This window comes from Rhea pennata, chromosome 2 (assembly GCF_028389875.1).
Source record: "Rhea pennata isolate bPtePen1 chromosome 2, bPtePen1.pri, whole genome shotgun sequence".
Classification (NCBI taxonomy): domain Eukaryota; kingdom Metazoa; phylum Chordata; class Aves; order Rheiformes; family Rheidae; genus Rhea; species Rhea pennata.
Genome location: NC_084664.1, coordinates 90,187,590 through 90,200,095, shown reverse-complemented (window position 1 = coordinate 90,200,095; position 12,506 = coordinate 90,187,590). Strand labels below are relative to the sequence as shown.

Here is a 12,506-nt window from a genome sequence, read left to right as displayed (position 1 = left end):
TACAGTTGCTTCTGTTTCCTGTATAAGCTCTGTATAGAAAATGCAGCATGCCTAACCTGAAATTTCCTCTCCAAATTTTGTGATTTCTTAAGCAAAATATGAACTTTCACTAAGTGAAAAGGATTAGAAACAACCGTGCTTTCTCCTATGTTTGACAACATTTGTCACGTAATCAGCTCTGGGGCTGAGTTGGTGGCTGGTTGCTTCATTCTTGTGCTCCGTATTGCAGAGGAGGACGAGTACGCGGTGTACAGGCCTGCAGCTGCCTCAGAAGGGTCAGCAAAGCTGATGATGAACCCAGGAGCCAGCAAAGTTGTCTGCACAGAGAGAAGTGAGATTCATGAATATACCTGAGGAGGACCTAAATATGGCAGTTTGAAAGATTTATAGTAGTAGTCAGGGCAGATACCAGCTTGAACAGACCTGGCTTTCAGCTGTTAGAATGGGAGCACCAGACACGGCGACTTGCACTTTGTGGTGTTTAGCCAGTGTGACTGAAGCCAGCTGTCCGCAAAGCTGCAGAGCCCTGGGACACTGTGTGCACGGGCACAGAACAACCCTCCAGGCCCCACAAAGCAGAGTCCAGCCTTGCTTGTTTGTGGCGCTGATTCCCTCCCCAGCTAGTCCTACTGGGCATTAGCCAGGGGGCCTTTTCAGGCTGTAGTCTCAGGCCCCAAAATGGACATGCCTGAAATGCCTGATCTCTGTGCATACGCGCTTTTGGAACAGGCCAGTGAAGTGGTCAAAGTGGATTCAATTCTGATAGTTTATGTGTGTTACGGTTACTGGACTGAAAGAGTGGGCTGAACTGGGAAATCCGGTTCTGATTTCTTAACAGTGGTGCTAACTGTCCTGCAAGCGCGGCACACAGGGTTGCCAAAAAGTACAGAAGCAGGGCTGAAAAATAAGGCTCTAATCTGAGTCCAAATGAGAGCATCTTGGTTGAGCAGTCACTTCAGAAATCCATTTTGAGTTTTCAAAACCTTTCTAAAGCATAGTTTAGAAGGCAGCATCCAGAGACTCTACTCAAGCAAACTGTATTAATCAGCACTTTTAAATTAGCCTCCTAATCTTCTGAGGAAGACTTTGTGTGCTATAATATATATATGTTGTAAAAATGTCAACCTGAAGTCAAAGGAGCAAAATGAGTATGTGCTCTGGACATTAGAGTAGCTGTGGATGTCTGATGCAAATTTTCCTCTGGTCGTTCTTTCTGCATATAACGCATTTCACCCCTACCTCACTGCAGTGTGTGTGCGCCACTTCTTTCTGGCTTCCAGCTGTCAAGTTTTTTCTTACCATCCTTTCTTGAAGCTCCCTCAGGCTGCTCTTTGCTGTTGTGACTACAGTTTATCTTTGTTTTGGGTTAATTTATTTTAATTTACTGTCTTCTAATAATATTAGCAGGCCTGAGGTTAGAAAGGCCAGAAAGTTGATGGAAAACTGCTGGATGTTGCTAGAAAAACTATAGATAGTGTTTCAGGGACAGAATAAGGGAATTTTTTTTATCCCTTACTTCACATCTGGTTATTGCCTGCTATTTTGTATGTGCATGCAAGCGTGCCTGTGCACGCACACACACACATGCACACAGGTAGGGAGAGCATTCTGCTGTTTTGCCTTCAGTGAAAAATTTTACTGCATGCACAGAGATGTGAACTCTGGCTCTCATCTCCTTGCTGGAAAACAACTGCATAAGCTGGAAAAAGAACGTGCTGGAGATTGGCTTGCAACTAACTTAACGCTCCTCACATTGTAGTTAAAATGCCCATGCTAGGCTTGGATTTCTGAATGGGAATAGCAAGTAAGTAGGTCAAGTCAGCATCTGTGAGCATGTAACTTAGCTTTGCGTGGTACCAAGGCAACCAGCCCTTATTTCGGTGAGTCTAGAATTCTGCACTGAGAATAAAGATGCAGTGATTGTTTTAAGTCCCAAACTCACATACAAGTTCCAAGATCATCCTACCTGTTGTGTATAAGCTTTCATCCTTCTCTAGACTGTAAAGTAGGAAAGTAAGGCAGGCATTTTGCTTGTTTGCAACCTAGTGTCCAGCAGGCTTTCTACAAACTTGCACAGCCAGTTGTAACTGTTGAATTGTTCTTTGGAAGTAAATGTAGTTTTATATGGAAATAATAAATAATATGTTGATTAACTTGCCAATATGTGTAAATCATAGTCTTTATATAGTGTTACTTAGTAAATCAAAATATTGCCTAAAAATATTTTGTTTTCTGCTAAGTCTCAAAATCTATTTCAGAGCTTAATGAAAGCAACAAATAACAAGATGTAGCATGCTGATCAACTAACTATTCAGGATTTTTTTTATGAACTAGGATTTTTGTTGAACAGCCAACCTTTTTTCTATATAGGCACAAAACAGCCAAAAGCTGACTTTTCTACTGATGCATTGCTGCATTCTCGGCAGGTAGGCCCTATCATCTGCTCCCAGAAATCTGAAGGGAGAATAAGGTCCAGCCAGCCATCACCCCAAATGTATTAAAAATGGTGGAGAATTCATAGCCTTTGAGGCAAAAGAATTACAGAGTTTATCATGTGTAAGAATTGATGGATTTAGATGCTTTTGTTGCAGTAGTTTTGTGTATGAAATGTTGTAAGTCCTCTCATCACTGTTCTGCTGCTGTGCGTGTGTGTACATGGATTGATGATGGAATTTTCCACATGCATGTGCCTGTACCCTTCATTGCAGGAGATTTTATTTTATGTATTTATTTATTTTAGTGCCTAAACTTCAGCAGACCCTTCCAGAGAATCGTTTTACCTTGAGTAAAGGTGACTCCATCTCAGCATCATCAGAAAAAAATGCAAAAGCTGAACCAAAGGCTGAAGCTGGTATGAAGGCAAGAAGTTCTTCCAATACACCTACCAGCCCCAAACCCCCACTGCAGTCATCAAAGCCCAGCCTGGCAGGACGGCCCACGGTTCCACAGAAACCGCGCTCGGCCTCTCGTACTGGTGAGCAGCTCTTCTGGGCTTTGATGGTCCTTGGCAGGGTACTTCAGAGGCAAGTTCTTGTGGGCTATGAAGGAGATGCCCATGGCCCAATCCTGAACCAAAGTTAAATGTGAAGAGGGACAAGTTCTCCAGTCACTTGCTCTTGACTTGCTTCGTTTCCAGCTCCTCCTGCCCCAGTTCAAACAAGCGGATTAGAATGATTTAATTGGCGATTTATAATAGTAAACTCTGAGGAGAAGCAATAGAAGCAGTGGCAGAGCTGTTTTAAGCTAACCTGCCCTCATAAAACAACACAGCCTAGAGATCTGTTTCAGGATGGGATCCCTGGCATGGTAGTGCCGACAAAACTAACTATATTTTCTCTGAACTCCTGGCCCAAAATACAAAAATCCTTGGGGATTTTATGGCAGACTGCTCTTAGCCTCTTGAGCAAATGCCTGTTATCTTTGATAATTTATACAAACCAATTGTTTTTTACTCCCTTTTCCCTCTGTTTCCCTGTGTTACTTTCATTATCACTTTTTAATTGGAAATATTAGTAACTGTGCTTTTATAACCCTGCAAAGCTACCAGTGGAATGACTATTAACTTCTGCTCTGTCCTAACTTCCTGCCCAGGTATTATCTCAAGATTTCTTGTAGTTTGAAGGGTTTCAGCAGGTCTCCTATACGTTCGCCTGCCTGTTATTTACTTGGACATTGTCACAACCCCCTCTTCCTATTATATATATGCCTTCTGTAACATAGCCATTACAGTTGGAAAAAGGTTACAGGCTAGTTACCAACTCTTCCAGCAGCTATGGCAAATGTACAGCTTATTAACTGCTAACAGCTGCAAAATATGAGTGTAGGTACCTGTAAAAGCTCTCACAGCTTTAAACTTTCCCATGTCCACTGTTTACCTTAGAAATGTGCCATTTATGGAGGGAGGTTACAGCCTCTTCCCTGCCATTGGTATGTACCTGGACATTACTTAGTCTGTCTCTCCGTGCTAGTGGGTAGAATGTCATTTTCTACTTCAAGTACAGAATGACTTACAGATTTGAGATGATTTTAAATATATTTTATTGGTTATTTTACAAATGACTATGAAAGTAAGAGTAGCATTGAGCAAGATGCCCATGAAGATGAATACAATAGGAAAGTGTGGCCTATTTGGCATTGTTTCATCTATAAAGTAGACCATGCATTATCTTAAAATCCTATGTATCAGGAAGATCTTAGCTGTCTGTTTCTGCCAGTTCTTCTTTCCTGCAGAGGAAATATACTGCAGGCTTAATATGGAGAGTAATTAATATTTACTAGCAGTAGGCCAGCTGGCCAGGTGGTAGATAAAAGCAGCACTGGTCTCTGTTGCAGTCTACTCCTATCCTAGTACTTCTGTCAACCTGCTGGCTCAGCACACCCAAGCAGTGTAATAAAGCCAAGCAACAGTGCTATTTACACTCCTGCTGCCATCATCATTTCCAATGTTGTAGCTGAACTAATGGTAGGAAACTTTTGTTAAGTAATCTGAGGGCAAGGGAGCACAGCTCAGATGTCCTCAGACTGTCAGAGACTGAAAGTAGTTCCCCAGCAAAACATGTGATTCATCAACTTTGGTTCGGAAACCATGTGACTGTGTTCACAGACACTGTGCCTATGCATATGTTGATACTAAGCTTCTACATGCTTTTAACATGTATGTGGCATGCATGCTAGTTGCATTGGAGAAGTCCTGAGAATTAGTGTATCCATTCAGACTGAGTTGTGTTTGGAAGGTTATCTCTTCCCTTTGCAGAATGCAAAATGATTGACTCCTTTGTGGTGGCCGCTCAACAGTTAGATAAATTCCCAGTCATTTCCAGGATGCATTTGAGTTAACTCACGTTCCAGATGTTAGATATGCTGCATATATTAGTTGATATACTGCGTTCCTTTTTAAGCAATCCATTATAGTTGTACTCCTCTGCCATCCAAATGAAGTCTATCTGCAGTAAGACTGAAAAAGTCATCCTGTCAGGGCTGTAAAGACGATAGTGAAATAACGCACTCCAGCCTTTTAGAGAAACAAGATAAGATGTCTAGATGATTTAAACTATAGATTTAAATTTAAGTTCCAGATCTTATCAAAGTCTGAGGGATAAGTTATTTTTTTCTATTTAGAAAAACCTTGCAAATGCTGTCATGTTACTACCTACTGGCAATTCATATCTGGAGGTGTAGAACGCTGTAGACTACTCATGAAATTTTTTTCACTTTTCCATTTTTATGCTGTATAACTGTGAAATATGACATCTAACTTGATACAGTTCATCATGTTTTAGGACAAATATTTCCAAAAAGTCATCCAAAATATTTCTCAGCTGTTCATGAATTGCTTCCTTCTATCCTACAGAAAGATTAAGTTGCTCCCATTGATTTTTATTTGTCCTATAAAAGCAGGACGTGTTTAAATACTGCTTTGGCTAGTAAGTTTCTACTTTGGCCAACAAAAATTTTTCACCTGAATCCAAGGCCATCATGTGTTTTTGTTAACATCATGATGACTCCTGAATCCCTCTTTTTTGCTACAGATTCTAGCTGTTTCTTGTTCGTGCGTTTTGTTGGGGTTTGCCAGCTGGCATTTCTGTGACAGCAGAGATAAAGTTTTTCTCCTTTTTGCTTGTGGTACTCTACAGAGGATGCTCCAGAGTCTCCCTCTGGCCCCAGTTCCCCAAAGGTTGCCCTGCTTCCACCAGTGCTAAAGAAAGTTCCTTCTGATAAAGAAAAGGATGGTCAGAGCAGCCCCACGATCAGATCATTTTCTCAAGAAGGTAAGACTGTCAGTATAACTGTTGTTCCAGCATGCTTGTCCTCTGCTAGAACATGTGCAGTGCAGCTTCCTGGATCAGCAAATTTGTAGAGGAGCAGCCATGATCTTGTTCGCTGCAGCCAGCCTTTTGCTCTGTTTATGCTCTTGCTTTCTGTGGCATTACTGCATGGGACTGTGCTCACTTCGGACTTGGGCAATGTGTCTTTCTCTGCCAAGACAGAGCTTGCTACCTTTCACACACAAGCGATAGTAGACTACCACCTTCTCTTTGCTGCTTTTCTTATGTGCTCTGAGTTTCCACTTTTGCTGATGCATTTCCTCGCCTGCAGTTATTTCTTAGAAGAGCTAAGGCTTCTTTCAAAAGCCTTGAACATAGGGAGAAGTAGTCACAAATGTTTTGCTCAACATGGTATCAGCTGGCACAAATGAGGACCTTGGAAATGGTGAGTGAGACCTCTTCCTTTTTTGGACTCCCCTCAAGAAGAGCAGTGAGCCCCATTTCTATTTCAAGGTGACTGACTTCTATCACATACCGCAGAAGTCACTTAAGCTGTAAGATAAAGGGGTCATCTTGCACACTCTGCTGGCAGTTTTTCAGAGGTGTGGAACTGGGGCAACTGAGGCAGGGCAGATATGCAGCCCTGGGTTGTGGATACTGAGACATTTTGCTGCCCATGGAGCCCACCATAACACTAGATGAGAGGAGGAGCAAAGCTGTCCTCAAAGCAGGATGATCTGGAGACAGACTTTGAGAAGTTTCTCCCTTTCTCTCCTATGACTACCATTTACTAGATGAAACAAGTTATCGCACAATTTAGTTGCTGTTGTTATTGGAAACTTTTAGCTTTGGTGGGTGCAGTTTGGTGACAGAATGCCAGTGCCTATGGGGTGTCTATCTGTCTCCAGATGTTTGGCACGCTGTTCAGCCATCTGTACAATGCTGTTGGGCTGCTATTCTGGAGTAAAGGTACTTCAGCAGAACAACTACCATCTCACTAAGCTTGTGTAAAGCTAGCAGGACATGGCACATCCAAAGACTTCTGTAGTTGGAAGAGGTTGAAGATTTGGACAGTCCATACTGCCAAAAACTGCAGCAATCTGTGGCTCATTTCCAAGGTCCTCTAATGGCACTAGCATTAAAGTGGCTCCTTGCAGCTGTGTCATTAGGCAGCAAGGCAGAACAGAGCCTGTTTTATCTCCTGCTTTTAGTCTTATCAGGGCCTCTGCTGAGACCGGTCAACGAGGCCACAGTTTAGGGACCAGGCTCTCCAAAAACTCAGTGCCATCACGTTGAGAACAGATACAATCAAAAGCTCTTGCCACAACAGACTGCTCCAATTACTATCTGATAGGTTCTTAAGCTGCTTGTTTTTTGGCCATTTTTTCATCAGATTGTGAGAGAACTTCTTCCTACTTAACTAGAGATATACAATATAGTGGGGACTTGCTACAGTTGCGTTTTAACATGGGGTTAACTTCACTGTTTCTGTGCTCCATCACTTCTCCATCTCCTTCTCGTGAGAGGAGTCAAACAGGAGAAACAGGGAATGTGGAATCATAACCACAATCCTTTTGTATTACAGCAAGCTACTGCACAAAGGAGAGATTTGACAAGTTTTTACAGTTGGCTATTGTCAAATGAGGAGAGGCACAATTGGTTCATTTTTTAAAAAGTCTTCTGTTTACCAAATCCTTAAACAAAAATGGGTTAGGCACTGTGTTTGCCTCACTCCTTGCTCCCTTAGTCCTTGCCTTCATGAGTGGTTTATTAATGAAAATAAACCAAATGAGTGGTTTATTAATTGTTGCTACCTTGCACTGTAAGAATTTTTTTTTCAGTTAAAGCTTAGAATGGCAGAAATTGGATTTCTAGGCCCTTAAGGAGCTGCTGTCCTTTCATAATATTACTAGAGAAAGAGTAAATTCTGCTTTTTTTTCATTCTTTTAGTTTCTATTCTTTATTAAGTTATCCTTTTCATTTTGTTACTACTCCCTCATTCAGTCTTTCCTCCTTCTTTGCTTTGTGCTTCCTTTCAGATCAGCGTGCTCAATTTATTTCTGCAACTGGTAAATCACTGCAAATCTACCTAAGCTGTTGGTTAGTAAACATGATTATATCCACTGCAAAAAAAAAGCTGCAAATTAGATGATACTTGATTATAAAATTGCTTTATGTTAATGACTATAACTGCAGTAGGTGGGACAGTCTCAAAAGACACCTCTTCACACAGTCCAGACTAGATTTAAGCAAGCAGCTAGCATATTGACTACTATTTTTTGAACAGTTGATTAAGTGGGGTGGATAAATAAAGTTGTTTGTATTATTTACTGCTTTCCAAATCTGGGTCTACAGAACAGCTTAGGGGTATAAATGAATCCTTTTCCCTGCTAGAACAAACAGGAGATTGTCAAAAAAGAGATTCAGATCATGAATGTGACATGCCATCTGGCGGAGTGAGAACCACTTCGGGGCAGTATTCTACCAGTGCAGAAGAGGAAGCTCATGGGCTTGGGCAGAGGAAGGCACAGCCAACTTCTGGTTAGAAGTATCCATTTTCATTTTTCATTGCAAGAGCTCGACAACTGGCACTAACAATCATTAAGACGCAGTAATAACAAAGAAGCTGCAGAAGAGTGTAGGTTGGCCGTGGGATTATGAGAAAGATGCCAGCCGTCTTTCTGCCGCATGAAAAATATGTGGCTTGAAGAATTTTGCAAATAAATGTGTGTGTGTGGTGCTCCTTCATGCCAGCACCACTGAGCAATGCTGAGCAGCGCTGGGGCCCTCTGGCGAGGAGGGCTGTGTATGTGCAAAACGTTACTCATTAACCAGTATTGCTTATCACGATAACGGTGGCATACTGCCATGCAAGCAGGCTGCAGGTGGACTCTCTCTGCTGCTTTATATGCTTACGTATCTTTACTTTTTAAGATGCGCTGAAGTACTCTCATTTTGGTCTGAATATTGTTAGCGCCAGTTTCAGTACCTCACTCATACAACCATTTGAGAACTGGATAAATCAGCATATTCTGACATAGTTCTTTGTTTATGCCATCTTAAGAGCAAAAATAAATAAATAAATAAATAAATAAATAAAATCCCCACGATGCTTTGGAGGTTCTGCCACGTGCACTTCTGGAAGAGCAGTTTTAACTTACGGTGAACTCATTCAGTAAAGTGAATCAAATGATTCAATATGTGTTTTTAAAATATGAAGAATCCTGTTCTCAAAATGGTACATGTTTACATGTTCTTCTTTACCTCTTAACCGGTTTGTTTAAACAGTGACTCAAAATGATTTTTTTTCTGAAGTATATTAATGAGATATTTGAACATCATATGCAATTATGTGCACCCACAGTTTCCCTATTTATGATAGATCATGCATCTATTCTGCAGGTTTTCTGTCATTTGTACTATTTATTTAAGGAAAACGAAAGAACCATCCCTTCTATCCCTTTCTATCTCCAGCCCAAAATACGTAAAATGATTTTCTTTTCAAGTTACAGAATCAAGCCTAGCCCACCCAAATTTGGAATCTCTCCTCACCATCGCAATCAGATTATTATATATTAACTCATTCTAAGGTCTCTCTCTCTGATACAGTAAGTTTCAAAAGCTGAGATGCTGCAGTCAGATCTGTGCAAAAGTTACCCGTGCGCACAGTTTTCTGGAGGCAGCAAGGATGAGCTATCTCGGCATAAACCTGATTTGCAGTATGTGTGTTTAAATACCTGATACGTTTTTCAGCATCCTCTCAGGTAAACTGCCTGTCTTGTTACGTCAGGTCACAGTAAAACGGCTGCTGGAGCGCGTGTCCTGGGGTTTGTCTGAAGAGCGAACAGAGATGTGTACCATGGCTTTGTAACTGCTTGGGGGCATACTTGTCAAAGTGACTCCAAAAGCTTTGGACTCCTGTTTCTTTGAGAAGCAGTGGCATTTGGCAAGGTGATAATGCCTAATGTTTTACTGAATTTAGGTATCCTGAGCCTGTCAAATTCCACTGAAAAGCTTGAAGAACTTTCTCAAAAGCTTTTCTCCGCTTTCCCTACTTGCAAAGCGGTGATAAGCAGGCAGCGGCTGTGTAACGGTTCTTTGCACCCTGGACGTATCCTTTCTGCTGTCCTCACGGTAGAGGTCCAGAGCTGGAAGTGCCTCTGCCAAACGCAGGGATTTTCGGCATGGCGTGTTTGAGGGCCCATCGATACGCGTCGCCGCTGCCGCGGGAGTCGCAGCGGTCCCCTCTCCGGCCTTCCCGACGGCAGGGGGAACAGCCCTGCTGCGCTGCCCGGCGCCGCTCTGCCACGGCAGCTCCCTCCACACTCCCCTCTGCGTTTCCAGCGTTCCTGGCAAACGCGTTAAAAACAGGCTCGAGGCCCAGCCCGGGGCTCAGAAAGCGAAGGACCCGAAAGGCCTCGGAAAGGCGCCGTCGCTCGGCTCTGCCGCGGGCGCCCTCGAGGGCGAGCGGGGACGGCGCGGGCACGCGCTGCCCTTCGGGAGGGCCGCGGGGCGGGCGTCTGCCTGCGTCGCCCTGCTGCGCGGAGGGGCTCTCCCTCCGATAGCCCCGTCTCGAGTGGCTCGGCGGCACGTGTCTGGGCGCTGCAGCAGCGCTGGGTCTGGGCAGCCGGCGCACGGAGGCGGCACAGGAAGGACGTGGCGGCGTCCGGGCGTCCGGGAGGGGACAGCAGTGTTTGTAGGCGCCTTGGTCCGCATTGCCTCATTACAAGTCCTAACGTAGTTTAGAAACCTTCCTTTCCATTTTATTTCAAGGTTTGTAGGTCTTGGCTACAGCCCTTGCTGAGACGTTAGCGTGCTGGGCAAGTAGGACGGGTGCCAATGGCTTTTGAATTTCGGGAAGCGGCTATGCCTGCCGGCTTTCTCTGGGCGCAGCGAGGCGAGGAGGCGCGCTCGCTCGGCCGGCAGAGCCGCAGGGTGCTCCAGGCTGCTAGCTGCTGGGCAGGAAAGAAATGCCGATTTGCTTTTGAAGCAATGTATAGCTAATGCGTTTTTGGATGGAGAAGCAAATCTCCAAGCCTTTGCTGACTGTAACGTGTGTGTGTCACAGCAAAATGTCTCATTTTTCAGGGTTGTCTGCTTACCAGCCAGCAGCAGAATGAAGTTTGAGCAAAGTTTTTGCTTTTCTCTCTCTGCCCCTCTCAGGGTTTTGTGGGCTGAATAACTAGTGGACCTGCACTGCCCGGTGCAGCTCGGTGGGAGCAGGAGCAGGCCCTGCGTGCCTGAGCGACTTCCCCCTCCTGGCTGCCTCTAACATCGTTAGTAAGGCCTATTTCTGTATTTTATGCAGCTGCAAAAAGAAGCCCTGGGCACCAGCCCCACGAGTTCCAGGAACTGAAGCAGAGGTCCTTAAGTAAAGACGGCCATCAGGGAAGCAAGTCCAGTGACTCCGGAGAAGAAGCAGATAAAGATTTTATTTTTGTTTAACTATCCATAAAAGTGCTTTGTAGTGCAAGAGCTTTTATAACAATCAGGGTACAGCAATCAACAGCCCTTCTTACCAGCTGCTCTTTCACCACAGGTACATCTCCACGCAGAAAACCTGGTATTCTGACCATGATTTTCATGTACAATCAGTTGATTTGTTTTCTAATTTCTATTCTGTACAATTCAGACATTCCTTTCCATGCCTTTGCTAAAGCCAGCAATTCTTTTATGTATTCTACTTGAATTTCTCTGAAGCAGCTATAAAGAATGCCCTGCATTAGGGCATTTAGAAAGCAAAGCTAATTAACTGGACACTGTCTTACACTAATACACTGTACAGCAGGTGATGTGTTGTACTGCTGAATGTAAATGTGTCAAATCTGCACGTGACTTACCTATAAATATATTCTTGCGGTATGCAATTGCACATTGTAATTATATTAAAAGAGCACACTAATAAAATAATTTGTATAGATTATATATATTAAATGCTTGGGTATGGTTTTTACATTCTCCCATAGGGAGCTTCTTTCTTCCTGTTATTGTACTGTACATAAAACTCCAATGCTTACATTTGTGTACTGTAAGAAAGCACAACAGAGAAGGATTTGAATGACATATAATCTTGTTATGCTTCCACATTCATATATTAATGTATATAGTTGATTGGAATGAGGGCAATTGAAATTTTATTAATATTGGTGTTTTCCAGAGGCCTTCTTCTGTTCTGTCTGCATATTAGCTTCCTTTCAATGTGTAATTCTATGAGAAAAATAGTTTGACATCTGTATAAACATTTCTGCTTTTGGGGGAGGGAGTGCAAATTTCACAGATACCCATTTATGTTACAGGTTGAAGGGATTTTATTCATACATATATTTGTAACAATAAAAATGATTTTACAACTGAAGCTAGTCTTTGTTTTTAACTACAGTTCTACAGTTCTATTTCTGGTTTGTCTGTGTCTGCCCTTCAAATGATGCTGTTGCGTAGACAAAGAGTGTGGTTAAGACAAAAAAAATACATGACTTCACTCTGACTGTAGTAAAAGGCCTGCTTCTGTTGAAGGGGGCACATGCACACCATCTTCATAAAACTACTGAAAGAAGATCTCTTTGTTAACCTCTTCCCTTGTGATCTTCTTAACATAAAGCAAAAACCTCTGTTAATCTAAATTCTGCATTTTGGTTGTATAGGACAGAGACCTACCAAGGGCTGACTGCTTGAGGAACTCTCTCCCAAGAGCAATTGTCCTCACCTTCTTTTGCCTTCTGGCATGGGTAAAAAATGCTCAGA

At 42.9% G+C, this 12,506-nt stretch overlaps 1 protein-coding gene across 5 annotated transcripts in view; it reads left to right on the top strand.

Annotated features, from left to right (window-relative positions):
- CARMIL1 (capping protein regulator and myosin 1 linker 1) overlaps positions 1-12,120 on the top strand; it is a 194,039-nt gene extending 181,919 nt beyond the window's left edge. For 4 of the 5 annotated variants that reach the window (XM_062569894.1, XM_062569891.1, XM_062569893.1 and 1 more), the window contains 4 exons: positions 2,741-2,974; positions 5,634-5,768; positions 8,160-8,306; positions 11,074-12,120. In XM_062569894.1, the coding sequence (XP_062425878.1) occupies positions 2,741-2,974; positions 5,634-5,768; positions 8,160-8,306; positions 11,074-11,210 (653 nt within the window). In that variant the 3' untranslated portion in view covers positions 11,211-12,120. The remainder of the gene's footprint in view (positions 1-2,740; positions 2,975-5,633; positions 5,769-8,159; positions 8,307-11,073) is intronic. The other variant, XM_062569896.1, reaches the window with a different exon arrangement.
- The last annotated feature ends 386 nt before the right edge of the window (positions 12,121-12,506 follow it).